The sequence below is a fragment of the Homarus americanus genome, unplaced genomic scaffold (assembly GCF_018991925.1).
Source record: "Homarus americanus isolate GMGI-L3 unplaced genomic scaffold, GMGI_Hamer_2.0 scaffold40565, whole genome shotgun sequence".
Lineage (NCBI taxonomy): Eukaryota > Metazoa > Arthropoda > Malacostraca > Decapoda > Nephropidae > Homarus > Homarus americanus.
This window is the reverse complement of record NW_024735503.1, coordinates 1,317,357-1,330,838: the sequence shown is the minus strand read 5'-3', so window position 1 is coordinate 1,330,838 and position 13,482 is coordinate 1,317,357. Positions and strand designations below refer to the sequence as shown.

Below are 13,482 nucleotides of genomic sequence, written 5' to 3'. Positions count from 1 at the left end.
AGGAAAAACGAAAACGATAATGACAAGAAACAGAAGATGATTACTACGGAAGACGACATAAAAAAAATCGAAATAAGCTACATTAGTTCAAGGTAAAAAGTTAATTTGTCGAAAAATAACAGCATACCCTGAGGAACGCTCAGAAAAATGTTAATTTAAAAAATGTGAAATGAACAACACTGGAAAACAAGAGTAAAAATTTTAAATGAAATACGAAACAATGGAAAATAAAAAGCGATAACACCGAGGAAAAATACAGTGAAGCTGGGTAAACAAGGGAGAATCATCCCGCTCTCCCGGAAAAGTAAATCCCTCAATCATACAACGCTCGAGCTCCAATAACAACAGCCAGCGAAACATAAACATATAAAGCTCGGCTGAGCCCCACCAGTCAACACTTGTGGCTCGCTTGTGTGAAGGTGTGTTGTGGGGCCCCTTACTGGAGAGGTAACCCGCGTTGTGGGGCCCCTTACTAGAGAGGTAACCCGCGTTTACACCACTCGCTATTGCAAACATCACTGGCTAGTACAGATGATTAATTTACTGTTTTTACGTGAAGCCTCTGTGTATAACAAAATACCATCATATTCCTTAGGATATTGGATTGGATTCATTAATGTGTGCAAGAGGATGCTATCGTACTTCCATGGGTAACGGGTGGGATTCATTAATGTATCCGTATAATAAGATACCACTAGATTCGCATGAGCAACTGGTAAAATGAATCCACAAACTATGACACACGGGATCGAAAACAAAATGTAGAGAACCAAAGATTGCTGGTTGTGGCTGGGATTTGTTTCTGAGACGACTGCCCCAGTCCGATTCTCACTTGTATTTGTTGCTGATCCGATGTTTTTGAGATCGCAGTTTCCTCGGGTTTATTACAATTTTCACTCTATTTGTATTTACTGAAATTCCAACTTTGTTTATCTCCCGTATTTGGTTTTGGATTGAGTATAAACTAGACGTATTTTGTATCTTGTTAATCCCGATTTCTTTTATACACCTTTCCATGTTACCTTGTGATTGGTATTCAACTTACTCTTACATCACGTGTCTGTCATTCATCTCACATCATTTCCCAGAACGTCATCAAATAACTTCCAATCTATCTGTGTCATGTCGTCTTAAATAGCCCTAGCATAATCAAGGACACGTCGTCTAGAGTAGGACCCCCCGCCCTCAAAAGTGGCGGAAAGGAGGTAAAGGGAGATGAGCTTGTATACAGGGGATCACGTGTGCAATATCCAGCCAGATCGCCGCCTGTCGCCGTCAGTAGAAACTTCACGTCAAGCCAAAGTAATTCGCTCCTACAATATCAGACTTTACGACCCTCCTCTCTCTCTCTCCATGGTACGTAATGTCTACTGCTTTACCCATTGTCTCGGCGGTACACAAGACAGAAGTCACTCAAGAAAATCTTGCTCAGAAAGGGAAAGATGTCTGAACTTAAATCAGAAGTCAGCGACACAAACGCCGAGATGGGCACTTGACAGCTGGGTGCTCGGCTACAGCCAGAGGAAGGAAGGGATCCAGCCAACAACGAAAATTTGAAATGCCAGGTACCCCAAATCCCTTACCAAGTAGGGTACAATATTCAATTGCATAAACATTGTCCACAGTCTGGTCCTTGAGGAGGATGACACGAAAGCAGTGCCTTACAGAGTGCTTGTCCTGACAACAAGTGAATTGGTATTGCAGCTCATTCAACTCCTCCGTACCTGTTACAGCTCCGCCGGCCGTTGATCTTTCTCAGCACAATAGCTGCAACAAAAACATAAATGTGCGCGAGTGGAATTTTATTTCAACACCCAAGTGCCAGCTAAGAATCACTGCCAGTGCTCGATCAATGTAACAGCACAAAATGCCACTGTGTATAAACCTATCACACCTGCTTCTCGTCTACGCGCTATCCCATTATTTTACAGCACCAAAACATTCACCCCAGAATGTTATCCAGGTAAATATCTTTAAAAAAATAACATTCAATACCATTGTTTTAAATTACTGCTACACCACCTTAAACCGCAGCAATAGTTTCCATAATGACCGGCATCGTGGGAGGGCAGCACCGTACACAGTTGACGGCTGAAGTAGTGTTAGTTATAACGAAATGTAATTGTTGGAGAAAGCTTGGTGTCAGCGTTGGCGCGGGAGATGACACTGCTATTCTAGATTCCAACACACGTTTCTTTGCAGTGTTCAGTTTTCCAACCTCACTGACTTTCACGAAGTGAATTTTTGTGGCTTGGGGTTGTGACGAGGGAAATGCTACTCCCATATTTGTCTAGTGCCTAAAACGACTTTGATTTATTCGTCTATAACCTCTAACGATCTCAATAACTAAAACGGTGACCAAACTGGGCTTAGCATATCAAAAAACATATCGGTGTAAGAGACGGTTCCCACACGACAAGAGTCAACAGGGATTAGCTCAAGTAGGGTACATATGGGGTGGCCACTTTTTACCAGACACTTGACGACCCGACTTGCTAGGTGGTACTGTACACAGAGTTTAGAAACTACAACTGTTTCATGTGTCTCTGTGTCAAAGTAAGGGGTACACTGTTCACACTATTTGTAACATACTACTATTACTTCACCGATATCTATGTCTTTCTGCAAACTATATGACTAAATGACAAATGTGGTAAGTTTCACGAAATATGGGTGAAATTCAGGTCAACAATTAAAACTAAGGCTTTTATAACACTATATTCTTCACTGAAACATCGGGATATTTACAAGTAGTCCATTCATAAGAACAGATAATAAATACAATATAAATGTGAAGTTAAGACTAGACAGTTCCACCACTCTGCTCGCGGTCCCCTCCTCAGGACATCGTAACGTCCCACAACATGACTGGCGAGCTTCTTGTTATCATCGGAAGCCTGAGCTCCTCCTCCAGTTGTTCTTTATCCCCAACAGAGTACTGCCTCTAACAATCAGTCCCTCCAAAAGCTATGAGCCATCAGAAGCATACTCCTCCTACAAAATTCATCCGACCAGAAAGCTATCTCTCGTAAGTCCTTGCCTCCTTGAAATATTCTGGTCCTTCACCAGACAGTTAACTTCCCCTGGACTATCCCAGCCAAACTCGGGACAATAAAGACGTCCCGCCATTAGGCCAGTACCCCCCACCCCACTGAACTAGCCTACTACCATCACCCCAAACGTTAACCCCAGCGGCCCACACTCCCACGGACCCCAGACCAGCAAGACACTTGATATTCACCCACACAACTATAATTAGCAATTTAAAATCTATATGCCAAAGCTCAGTACTGCCAGGCAAGTGACCACCGGTAGGAGCAGCATCCTAATTGTGCTCCTCTATTTATTTTTACAACTGCCATTTTCTAGTCAGTGACGACTTATGGTCCATCAGGCACTCGCCATACCCGAGATTATTTGTTGATCTTAGTGAGAGGTGTTGAGACGTTAATGTATTTTACTAATTGCTTATTACTGGATTTCGGTTGTCTGTATCTGCGGGGCTTCAATGACCTGTTTGTGTGGAACTATATATTTATGAAAGGTTCTGGAAATAAACGTTTTTACAGCAGTATTTAGGTACAGTTTTATGTGCAGATAATGAGCTGCTAATAAACATTCCAACGACAAAGATGTTAAAAAAGCACACCTCATCAGAGACAAGAACACGGTGTAGGTAAACAAGCATGGTTACATCCCAGAGCAGGCACAAACACACCGACACACACACACACATGTGGCCAAGTCATCACCCACATGTTACGAGCAGCGGGACGACCTCCAAGCTGCTCAACCCTCCCCAGTGGCCTTAAGGAGACACATATTACACTCTTGTCTGCTGCGTCCTCACACACAATACTGGTTCTCTCCTTCACAACAGCTAAGTTTACACTATAACTGGCACTATGTTGGCTTACATTCACAAGCTGATCTCTCCCTCGAAGGACGGAAGAATCTGCCAAGGCTTTAGGCTAACGTCATCCTTCTTACTAAATGATTATTCCCACAGACTCGGGTCTTTACGCCTAAACTAATGCTTTAGAAAAGTGCACGACAAACTTCTGGTCAGACGAATGATACTGTAAAATAATCCTTAGCCTTCGGTGGTGAAGGAAATATATAAAACTGAGTTATAGTGACACACGACTCAACTCCCAAGGATAACTGGTAAAATAAACATTATTGCCATTTCTTAAGCACATACTCTAAGTGCGTCTCTTTTCTTGTCTAACTTGCAATTTACTTTTTTCTTAGTTCATCACGAATCTATTGTACTATGTTTTTTTTACTTTATACACATATCCAGAGTGAAATAAATATATGAAAACTCAAACTATTCCTCAGAAATAAGGACAACAGCCATCCATATACACCTAGGCAAACACAACACTACTTTATCATTCCACTCAACTGTAGAGGATCGTTTATCCCAATTGACTCCTCCCTCTACAGTACAGGATACACCCAATGTTCTCCAGTTACACCAACAGTAAAAGATAAAGAGTTGAAGCTGTCGGCGATGCATATAGAGAGCCATAGAGAGCCGAGATAAAAACTACCTTAGACAAGAACATGTTGATATGGATTAACAGTGCTCATATGTGACCTGTTTACAGTTCTCACACTGGCATTACAACTTGCAATAGTTTCTAAAGGATTTCCTGTAAGCCTGCCGAGGTTGGCTGTGTCATCAAGCCAAACATCATATACTCCAAAGCGAAAAGTAAAAAAATTCGTAATCGTAAGTTACCCGCCGACCTGGGTATCTCCTAGTGTTGTGTACGGTATTTGGCAGAAGATCATTCCGGCGCTAATCTCCCCTATAGCAAACAGCCATGTTGATAAACCACGACGTTAGCTTTGCCTATAGTTAAGTTATCCTAATGCCACACAAAAGGTGTTCGCTTGCCTTGACATCATGAACAATGTTACATCGCAGCCTACCTTGTGGTAAACCTCTCGGAGGAACCTAGCAAGAAAAACAACTTTATTGGGCATTATTTTAAGTACGGTACGTCGAGGTATATACTGCACTGTGAAGGTGTATAGCAGCCACATGGGGAGAATACGGTTCCTGTGGTGGGTATCCGCCATCAGGGCCAGAATCACACACACGCGACAACTGTGATCATCCAACAGACGACATTCTCTTAATATAGTGTTCATGAGTTTTTATGGTTCATTTGGTTTCGTGGGCGCAATACTGTCCGCGCATAATGTGAATCTTCAGAGCTGTGATGATGTTATTTCGTATGCATCTAGAAACTCGCCTTATGGACACGACCGTAATCTTAATAAGAGCTCTCAGGTACAACGCAGTGCGCGCCCTCATCCCTTGACCTTTGACTTATTTACCTAAAACTGCCCTGGGTCACTGCTAATGAACCAATGTCTACTACTGGCTGTAAAAGCGGAGTGGCATGATCAAAACAATGGCTGGTGGCGGTATGTCTAAGCTTTCCAACACATGCACAATCTGACTACAATACCCTCACCCATCAGAGGGAGGGCAAACTAAAGTATTGCATCGTGGTACAGATTTTCTTACAATTTTGCTACATTTAAGGAACATGAGAATGGTCATGTGGAACACTGGCATGGTGAGAAAAACTTTACAGTATCTCAATTTCAGAGCTGTGAAGGTGCGTATTATGTTCTTCGTCCATCGGCACCAACGAAACAAATAACAAACAGCTTTCCTGAATTTTTTTAACCCAAATACCTTAAGAAAAAACATCCACTAAAACTCAATCAAGAGAGTTGGTCTCGGCCAATTTGGGTAAAACAAATAACAGTTCCTGAGCAATGGCAGCTTGTCTAACTTGGTGGAAACGGTCATTAATCATCGACACCCAACTTGTGTGTCCCAAACTGCACTAAGTTTTGTGTGCAGGAAAATGTTTAATTTGACGTTACTTTACCTACACACGCTACCCACCACCTAAAAGGCTGAGCACTCGTCATCTACAATGGTAATAATTCAGGCCCACGGAGAACGAGGTCCTGGTGTTGTGAAAATGTCCCAACCATTAGTGAGACCAGGGACAGGTAGGAGAATAACTGGACTGGCTAGTGCGACTCATGGCTCTGATGGCTTGACTCTATCCTGTGTTAACGATCTCTAAAAGGTTGCTTCTTAAAAAAATAAAAAAAGCGTATACCATAACATGCTCCCTTAAGTATGTCTTTAATTTAATATTCATATATTTCAATAACACCAACGTGTCACCAAAGGCTTATTGATATTGTTACTTCTGATTCTCTTCAACACTCCACATGAAAAACTCTTCCTCACCAGACAGGAGCCAGAGACTAACATGGTAGGCTCATGGACCACAAACCCGACCAGTAAGTCACACCACATAACAAGAGAGAGAGAGACTGCCATAACAGGGTCGCAGAGGCTGTTACCTATGTTGTACGCTCCTACCCCCGTCCCTCCCACTCTCCTCTTAGCTTCATCCCTCCCACTCTCCTCTTAGCTTCATCCCTCCCATTCTCCTCTTAGCTTCATCCCTCCCACTTCCTCCCCCCCCATTCTCCAACCTCGCTTCGTATCTCCCTTCTTGTTCCTTTCCTCCCACGTTCCTCATTCACTCTCCTTTCTTCCCCCGACTCTTCTCGCTTCTCTCCTCTCTCTTCCTCCTTCCTCTTGCCTTGTCCAACTCTTTATCCCTCCCTCCTTCCTTCTGTCCCTCTTGCACCCCCCTCCCCTCTCTCTCTCCCACCTCTTCAGTACGCTTAACCAGTCGTCCCCTGATAGCGACTGTGACTGTTGATATTAGTCTATAACGAGGTAATTATCGGGTGATTTAGGGGCCTCGCTGATGTCTGGGTTATGAGTGACGCACGATGAGTCTTAGTCGAATCATTTACCCACCCTATACTCACTGCCTGGAGCTACGACTCATTCCCGCCAGCTTTGTAGGGAGTGTCGTCGGTACCTCAACATTTAGGCCTACTTTTATAATACCAAATAATGACAAAGACACAGTTCGATATAACTAGACTATAAAATTGAACAGTTATAACATAATGGACTTTAGGTTAGGTGTTACTATAGGCAAACTTTTCATTGTTATCACCCGTTAAGGAAATATTTAACTACTGGTCTCAAAAGGTATCAATGTAATGTGCTAAAAAATAAAAGATTTAAAACCGTGCCCTTTAACTTTATATACATACGAATACTAATTTTTTACCAACTTTTTAAATATAACTTAAATACTCAAAAGCAAAATAAACCTAGAAAAAAAGAAATGAGATTAACAAAGCCAAAATAAGTTTGAAAAGTTTAAGCAGACACTAAAAAAAAAAGAGAGGAAAACTTCCATATACTGGAAATATACACAGCATATATACCACATAATGAGGGATTAGATCATAAAGATACAGTATTTACTCACTCAAAAAACGTATCTTTACAGAGTGGACCGATGAATTTCAAAATGAACACTGGGACTCCTATCGTCTCAGTAGGGGGTTGTCAGAATCCTTCGTCCGTTGTGTCATATTGTCTCACAAAATCTTTAAGGTACTTTTTGAAGCGAGTGTTTAATAGTTGTATGTTAAACTTATATCAAGAGGAAATGTACTTACCACCGACTTGCCCTTGTCGAAGCAGACGGAACTATCGTGTTCTTTGGAGTACCACACTATTCTCTGTAAACAAAACAAAAAATCATTAATCACAATTACTAAACTGCTTTACATACTCTAGTAAATTAATTAAAGCAAACATACTTTCCACTGTAAGGCAAGAACACAATGATCGTGACTCCTAGCCTAGTTCAGCTATGTTGACACACATCAATACAACTTAATCTAAACCTAGGAGGAATCTATCTGCAAAGGTTCACTCGTCCTAAGGTTAAGGTAAGGTTGAGATTAGCTGAGGTTAAGGTTAGGTTAGGTTAAATTATGTTAGTTTCGACATTCACATCAATGAAACTTCCTCCCCTAACACCGTGACATTTACAGCTCAAACAACACACTATTAGCAGCATAAACCTAGTAACTCTTCCTAAAACTTTGGCCATTTACTCTGAAGAGTTTATAAAGCTGACAAATTCACCAGTCATTTTGTTTCCTTTGAATTTTGACGTTATCCCTCACCCCCCTCTTTATCTAGTCCCCTCCTGCCCCCCACCCCCTCCACACACGCAATATTCAGATCATTCTACCTAAACAGTATTTCTGGATAAATCAATTGTGTGTGTGTGTGTGTGTGTGTGTGTGTGTGTGTGTGTGTGTGCGCGCGCGTGTGTGTGTAACTACGGTGAGCTGGCCATATTACCCGCCTGGACGACAGTAAAACTGCCAAAGCAGCTACTTTACAGTCACCCAACGAATAGTAAACGTAACGCTGGCGGGCAACGGAAAAAGTATAAGGATAGTCTTAAGACAAACCTAAAAAAGTGCCAAATCGACCCCCTCACCTGGGAGACGATCACCCCACACCGTTACGCTTGGAGGAGCACCACACGGGGTGTCAATACTTTCGAGTTAGCCCGACTGCACACCGAGGCAAACAAGCCTCCGGAAAGACGTTGCCCATCCCGCACTAGATGTAGCCCTCAACACGTGTAACATCTGTGGACAGCCCTACCGGTCCCGTTTCTGCCTCTCGAGTAGTAGTAGTAGTAGTAGTAGTAGTAGTAGTGTATGTGTGTGTTCGGCCGAAATAGCAGGTAGGTAAAGTGGCCAGTAATCCCCAAACAAACATGCATACATGCATGCGTGTGTGTGTATGTGTGTGTGTGTGTCCAAGCAGGTAAACGAGTTTAGTATACTTACGTGTATACTTGCATCCTGATACCTATGTGGGTACGTGTGCCTTGCGTGTTTGTGTCCGTGTACCTGTATGCGTGCGTCAGCGTACTTGTATGTTCGTGTGCCCTTGCTCCAGGTTGCGTGCCAAAGTGGCTGATACCTGGAGCACTGCAGGTCTGGCAAACACCATCAGTGGCGATCGTCAAAGGGAAAGTTTTGTGTTAACGACGGAAGTGACTCCTGATGGCGGAAAATTACGAATCAACCCCTAATTTGCACTAATATTAGTAGCATCCAAACTCTGCATCCCCAAATTACGCTTTCACACACACACACACACACACACACACACCTCGAAAACTTGCATATAGAGAGAGAGAGAGAGAGAGAGATATTTGATAACTCACAAGAGAGTCAGCCAGTAACAGGCGTGGACTACACCAGGGGAGGCCTAGACTTTACTGAGGTGTGAGCTTCTTTTTCCACAACCACCCGGACGAGCCCCCCCCCCATCCCCCCGCCGGCACAATAATAATAATAGTTTCATTAATGTACACCACCATATTTGCCTTAGTGATGAGTTGTTATAAGAAATGTAGGTGACACTTTTAATGACCACTAACATAACTAGCCGAGGATGTGACGGTAAGGTGTCACGATCTGAGATTGTACCGTGCTGAAAATATTCTGGTATGCGCAGTTCGAACAAAAGCTAACTTAACCTAATAATCCTTAACGTAACCTACCCTAATGCAACCTAATCTAATCTGTCCTAACTTAACCGACCATAATCTTTCATTCCGCGGGGTAATCTCAGCACCCCACACAGGATCATGCATCCACTCTTGACGAGAGGCTACAATCTGTGCATCGATCTACTAGAAATTCGTGTGCGATTGACGTTTTGGCTACACCTGCCTACACCCTCCACGCACCCATACACCACTTGCAGGATGGAGACAAACGATTACTAAATGTGAATAAACTCGTCATGCAAAGTTATGTGACAAGCCCTCATGGGTAAGAGGAAGCCATGTGTCATGCGTCCAGTTAGCGCATGACACATGGCAAGCCCGGGCCTCCCCCTTCCCAGGATGTTGTGACCACGCTGATCAACTCCCGCGCTGGGCTGGACTACTCAATGACTCCCAGCGCAGTTTTGAGGGGTTCCCAGGACAGTAATTGGGTTCCCAGGGCTGTTTTGAGAGATTCCCAGGACAGTTTTTTAGGGATTACAAAGTCAGTCTTCTAAATCCTCATGGCAGATTTCGAGGTTCAATGGAAGTTTTGAAAATCCCAAGGCAACTTTTCGGGTCCCAAAACTAAATTTGTAAATATTCGAACCTTTTCTTTTCTAATTCTCGGGCGGTTTTATTAAACACTGTGACTATTAAGCCGTCACCGGCTGAATAGCCAGATAGTTTACGTAGCCGGGACGGCTACATACTGTAGAGTCATAGACAGCCAGGCTATTCAGTCATGAACCACTAACTATATTGACTCGACCTACTTTCTTTTTTTTAATAGCAAACCTAACTTAACCTAACCTAACCTAACCTAACCTAACCTAACCTAATCTAACCTAATATAATATAATCCATAATCGGTAACTGTTTCTTGAGAGTATCGTGTGTCCCCGGCGCGTGGTGCACGTCCCAACACATCACCAAGACGGACACACAGTCTCCCCGCTCGCTAGATGGATTTACCGGTTGGTGTAATCACCAACATTACAAAAACAAGTCTCGTGGCACACACAACAGCACAACACACACCACCGGCTGAATAACTTCAGGACTATTTAACCCAACCCGGCCGAGGCTACAACACCGTCCAGCAGCTAACTCAAAAAGGCTATATACCTCACATGACACGACATTTCCTGACATGGTATAACATTAATTTACAGCATTACAATACTATAATATAACATTATATTATAATGTTACAGTATTTACAAGTGTTTGGCGTACTGTAAATGTAAATTATCAAATTACTCGTCTATTTTCTCAAAATTTCCGCAGTGTTACCGGAGCTAGGTAATCAACTCACCTTCAGTATTCCTCATATACACTATTACTATTAGTATACGATCATTAACAACATCAAACGCATTATTAAACCATTCATATTAGTTTTTTCTTAAATTAACGATTTTCCCGATTCTTTATTCATTAACCTTAAGAGGAATGAGCGGTTATCAACTGCTAAATTTACGCAGTAGAGATGTATATTATTATCAAATTCAAAGCCGTGTTATGTGGTAAGCCGAAGTACTGTGCAAATTACAATTTAAATTTTAAAGGTTTCCGTGTTTCGGTATTATTCATTCTGAACAGATTGATCTTCACTGGAATTTTTAACAAGTTTCTTCCACTATTATGTAGCGGCACCAAGTTTTGAAGGTTGTTTGTTCAGAGAGTTCAGTGGGAAGTACCCTACCTTCTGCACCCTTATGACGCACAGATCATCAAACTCATCACCTCAGATTCCACCTTAATCTATAGAATTCATACTCCATTAAGCGTTTTCACAAGCTACGCTCCGTAACTCACATAATTACATAGAATTTTCCGCGTTATAATCCCCCTAAAGATCTTCCTCTACCCGGGCGCTTATCAGTCGGCAGGACACAGCAGTAGAAGGCAGGCAGGAGAGGCTGTGATTGGCTGCCACAGGCGTGACGTCCCATCAACAAGGTTCTATCACACCTCCCGAATAATGAAATGGACCCGCCTGCCGATACCCGCACGCTCAGCCCCGGATTTGCTATATCGATGGGATTTAGGAGACCTCGGTAATGGTATGCCAACACCACGGGAATAATGCTATTGGGGATTTGGGTAACAATCCGGGGATAGTTTTGTAGGCTGTTAAAGTCCAACCTTATGGAAAACTGCGGACTGAGTGCCGCTTTGAATTTAATTCGAATAACTTGCCAATGCAAACACAACTTAGCATCTGCATTACTGGAACTCTTTATAAATTTTTTATGCATTAAGTCTCGCGATGGTGTCTAGTTAACCAGGTCAGTACGATGTATCTTACATATTATGTACACATGTGTGCTATAAATTATTCATGCGTGTAACATGCTTACTATTTAAATTTCCATCGACTTTTCGTAATATATTAATGAACACTTACCTGGCTAAAGTTCTCCTCCAGGTTGTATACACTGATGTTGTAGACGATATTTCTGTAAAGAAAAAAACAAAGTCAGTATAACGTCCAAAACAAAATCCACACAAATATAATAACAAATATACAGACACAGGAGAGTAAGTGAGCCAAGAGCAACACGGGCAGACGACACACCTGGTTCCCGCTGTTCGATAATGTTGATACATCTCTCGCCACATTTTCCGAGCAGCGCACATTTTTGTTTAGTGCCATCCTCTCCCTTTCCAACACTATCTCGCATTTTCTCTCGTCCCTGTTTTGAAGTTTAACTTGAAAATGAATTTCAAACTTTAATTCAGTCTCGTAAAGAAGGCCTTTGGTAAGTTTCCCTTTAAACGCTCACCGGGCTACAATAATAACTAAACCAGGTAGTTCTCAATGTCAATGGAAATATTACCCCCAGTTTGAAAATAAATACTTTTATCTCAAAGAATACACATACAAAAAATAAGTCCAATTCTCCGATGCAATTCTAGCATTTTCTATCGTAAACAAATGCAATTTCATGCCATCCATTTATAACTATATATATGAGCATCAACAACGAAAGCCTGCTATTTTTTTCTTATCTCTAAAAGTTATATTTTACACAATGGAGGAAAAGTCCAGAGTCTTTGTGGTAATGGAGACATTTTCTAGCTATGGCCAAAATGGTCACGGGCCAAACAAAGGCAAAAGTTGGGCTTTAACTTGGGTACATTGTGTCAAACGATCACAGGGAGGGCAGAGGGCGCACTGGCTGGCCGGCTTGGCTTGGCCCCCACCACCATCCTTTTTAAAACTTTTACTTTTCTGGATGCTCAAAAGTAAACTCCTTGGATACTTTTATTTTCCTCCTCCTTTAAAATACCGACATCAAAGAGCACAGAGCGAGCGACCAGTAACAACAAAACTGTAACAGCAACAGGAAGGATAACAGTAGCACTGCCAACAACGGGAAGGATATCAGCAACAAAATCAATAACTGCCGGATATAATAACAGGAGGGATAACAGGCAGCAATACCAACATCAACGGGACGAACTATGACTAATAATAAAATGCAAGAGCAGCAGGAGAAACAAGAGCGGTAACAGCGACGAGAAAACTGGAACAACAGGAGATAATAGCAGCAATGGGAGGAACAGCGGGGACTAGGAACACAGCACGGGCAGCAGGAGTATGAACAGGATGGGGTTAGACCTGCCTTACGCATTCTTCTTATATTCGGTAAGCACTTTAATGCCATTCCCTTTAATTACTCTCTAGGATCGTTAACACAGCACAATGTCATCAGTCCTCCACAAAAAAAAACAACAGTGGCCTCTCTGCCTCGTCCCATTCTCACTTCTCGACGGCCATAATAAGATAATCATATTTAAAATCCACGCGTTCAAAGTGGCTGATACTGATACTATATACCCAACAGGAAAGAAATCAATAATAATCTTTGGGTGGCCGAACACTTAAGAAACATTTGTAGAAAATTGGACTTTTCTATTATACCTGTGTTGCGCATCTGGGTACAATTTGAAACTCTTTAACAAG

General features: G+C 42.2%; 1 protein-coding gene across 1 annotated transcript in view; it reads right to left on the bottom strand.

Annotated features, from left to right (window-relative positions):
• The window catches only part of LOC121871138 (semaphorin-1A-like), a 55,181-nt gene that overhangs the window by 22,915 nt on the left and 18,784 nt on the right, over positions 1 to 13,482 (bottom strand). The window contains exons 3-4 of the mRNA XM_042373281.1: positions 11,920 to 11,971; positions 7,600 to 7,662 (exon numbers count right to left, since the gene is read on the bottom strand). Of these exons, the coding sequence (XP_042229215.1) occupies positions 7,600 to 7,662; positions 11,920 to 11,971 (115 nt within the window). The remainder of the gene's footprint in view (positions 1 to 7,599; positions 7,663 to 11,919; positions 11,972 to 13,482) is intronic.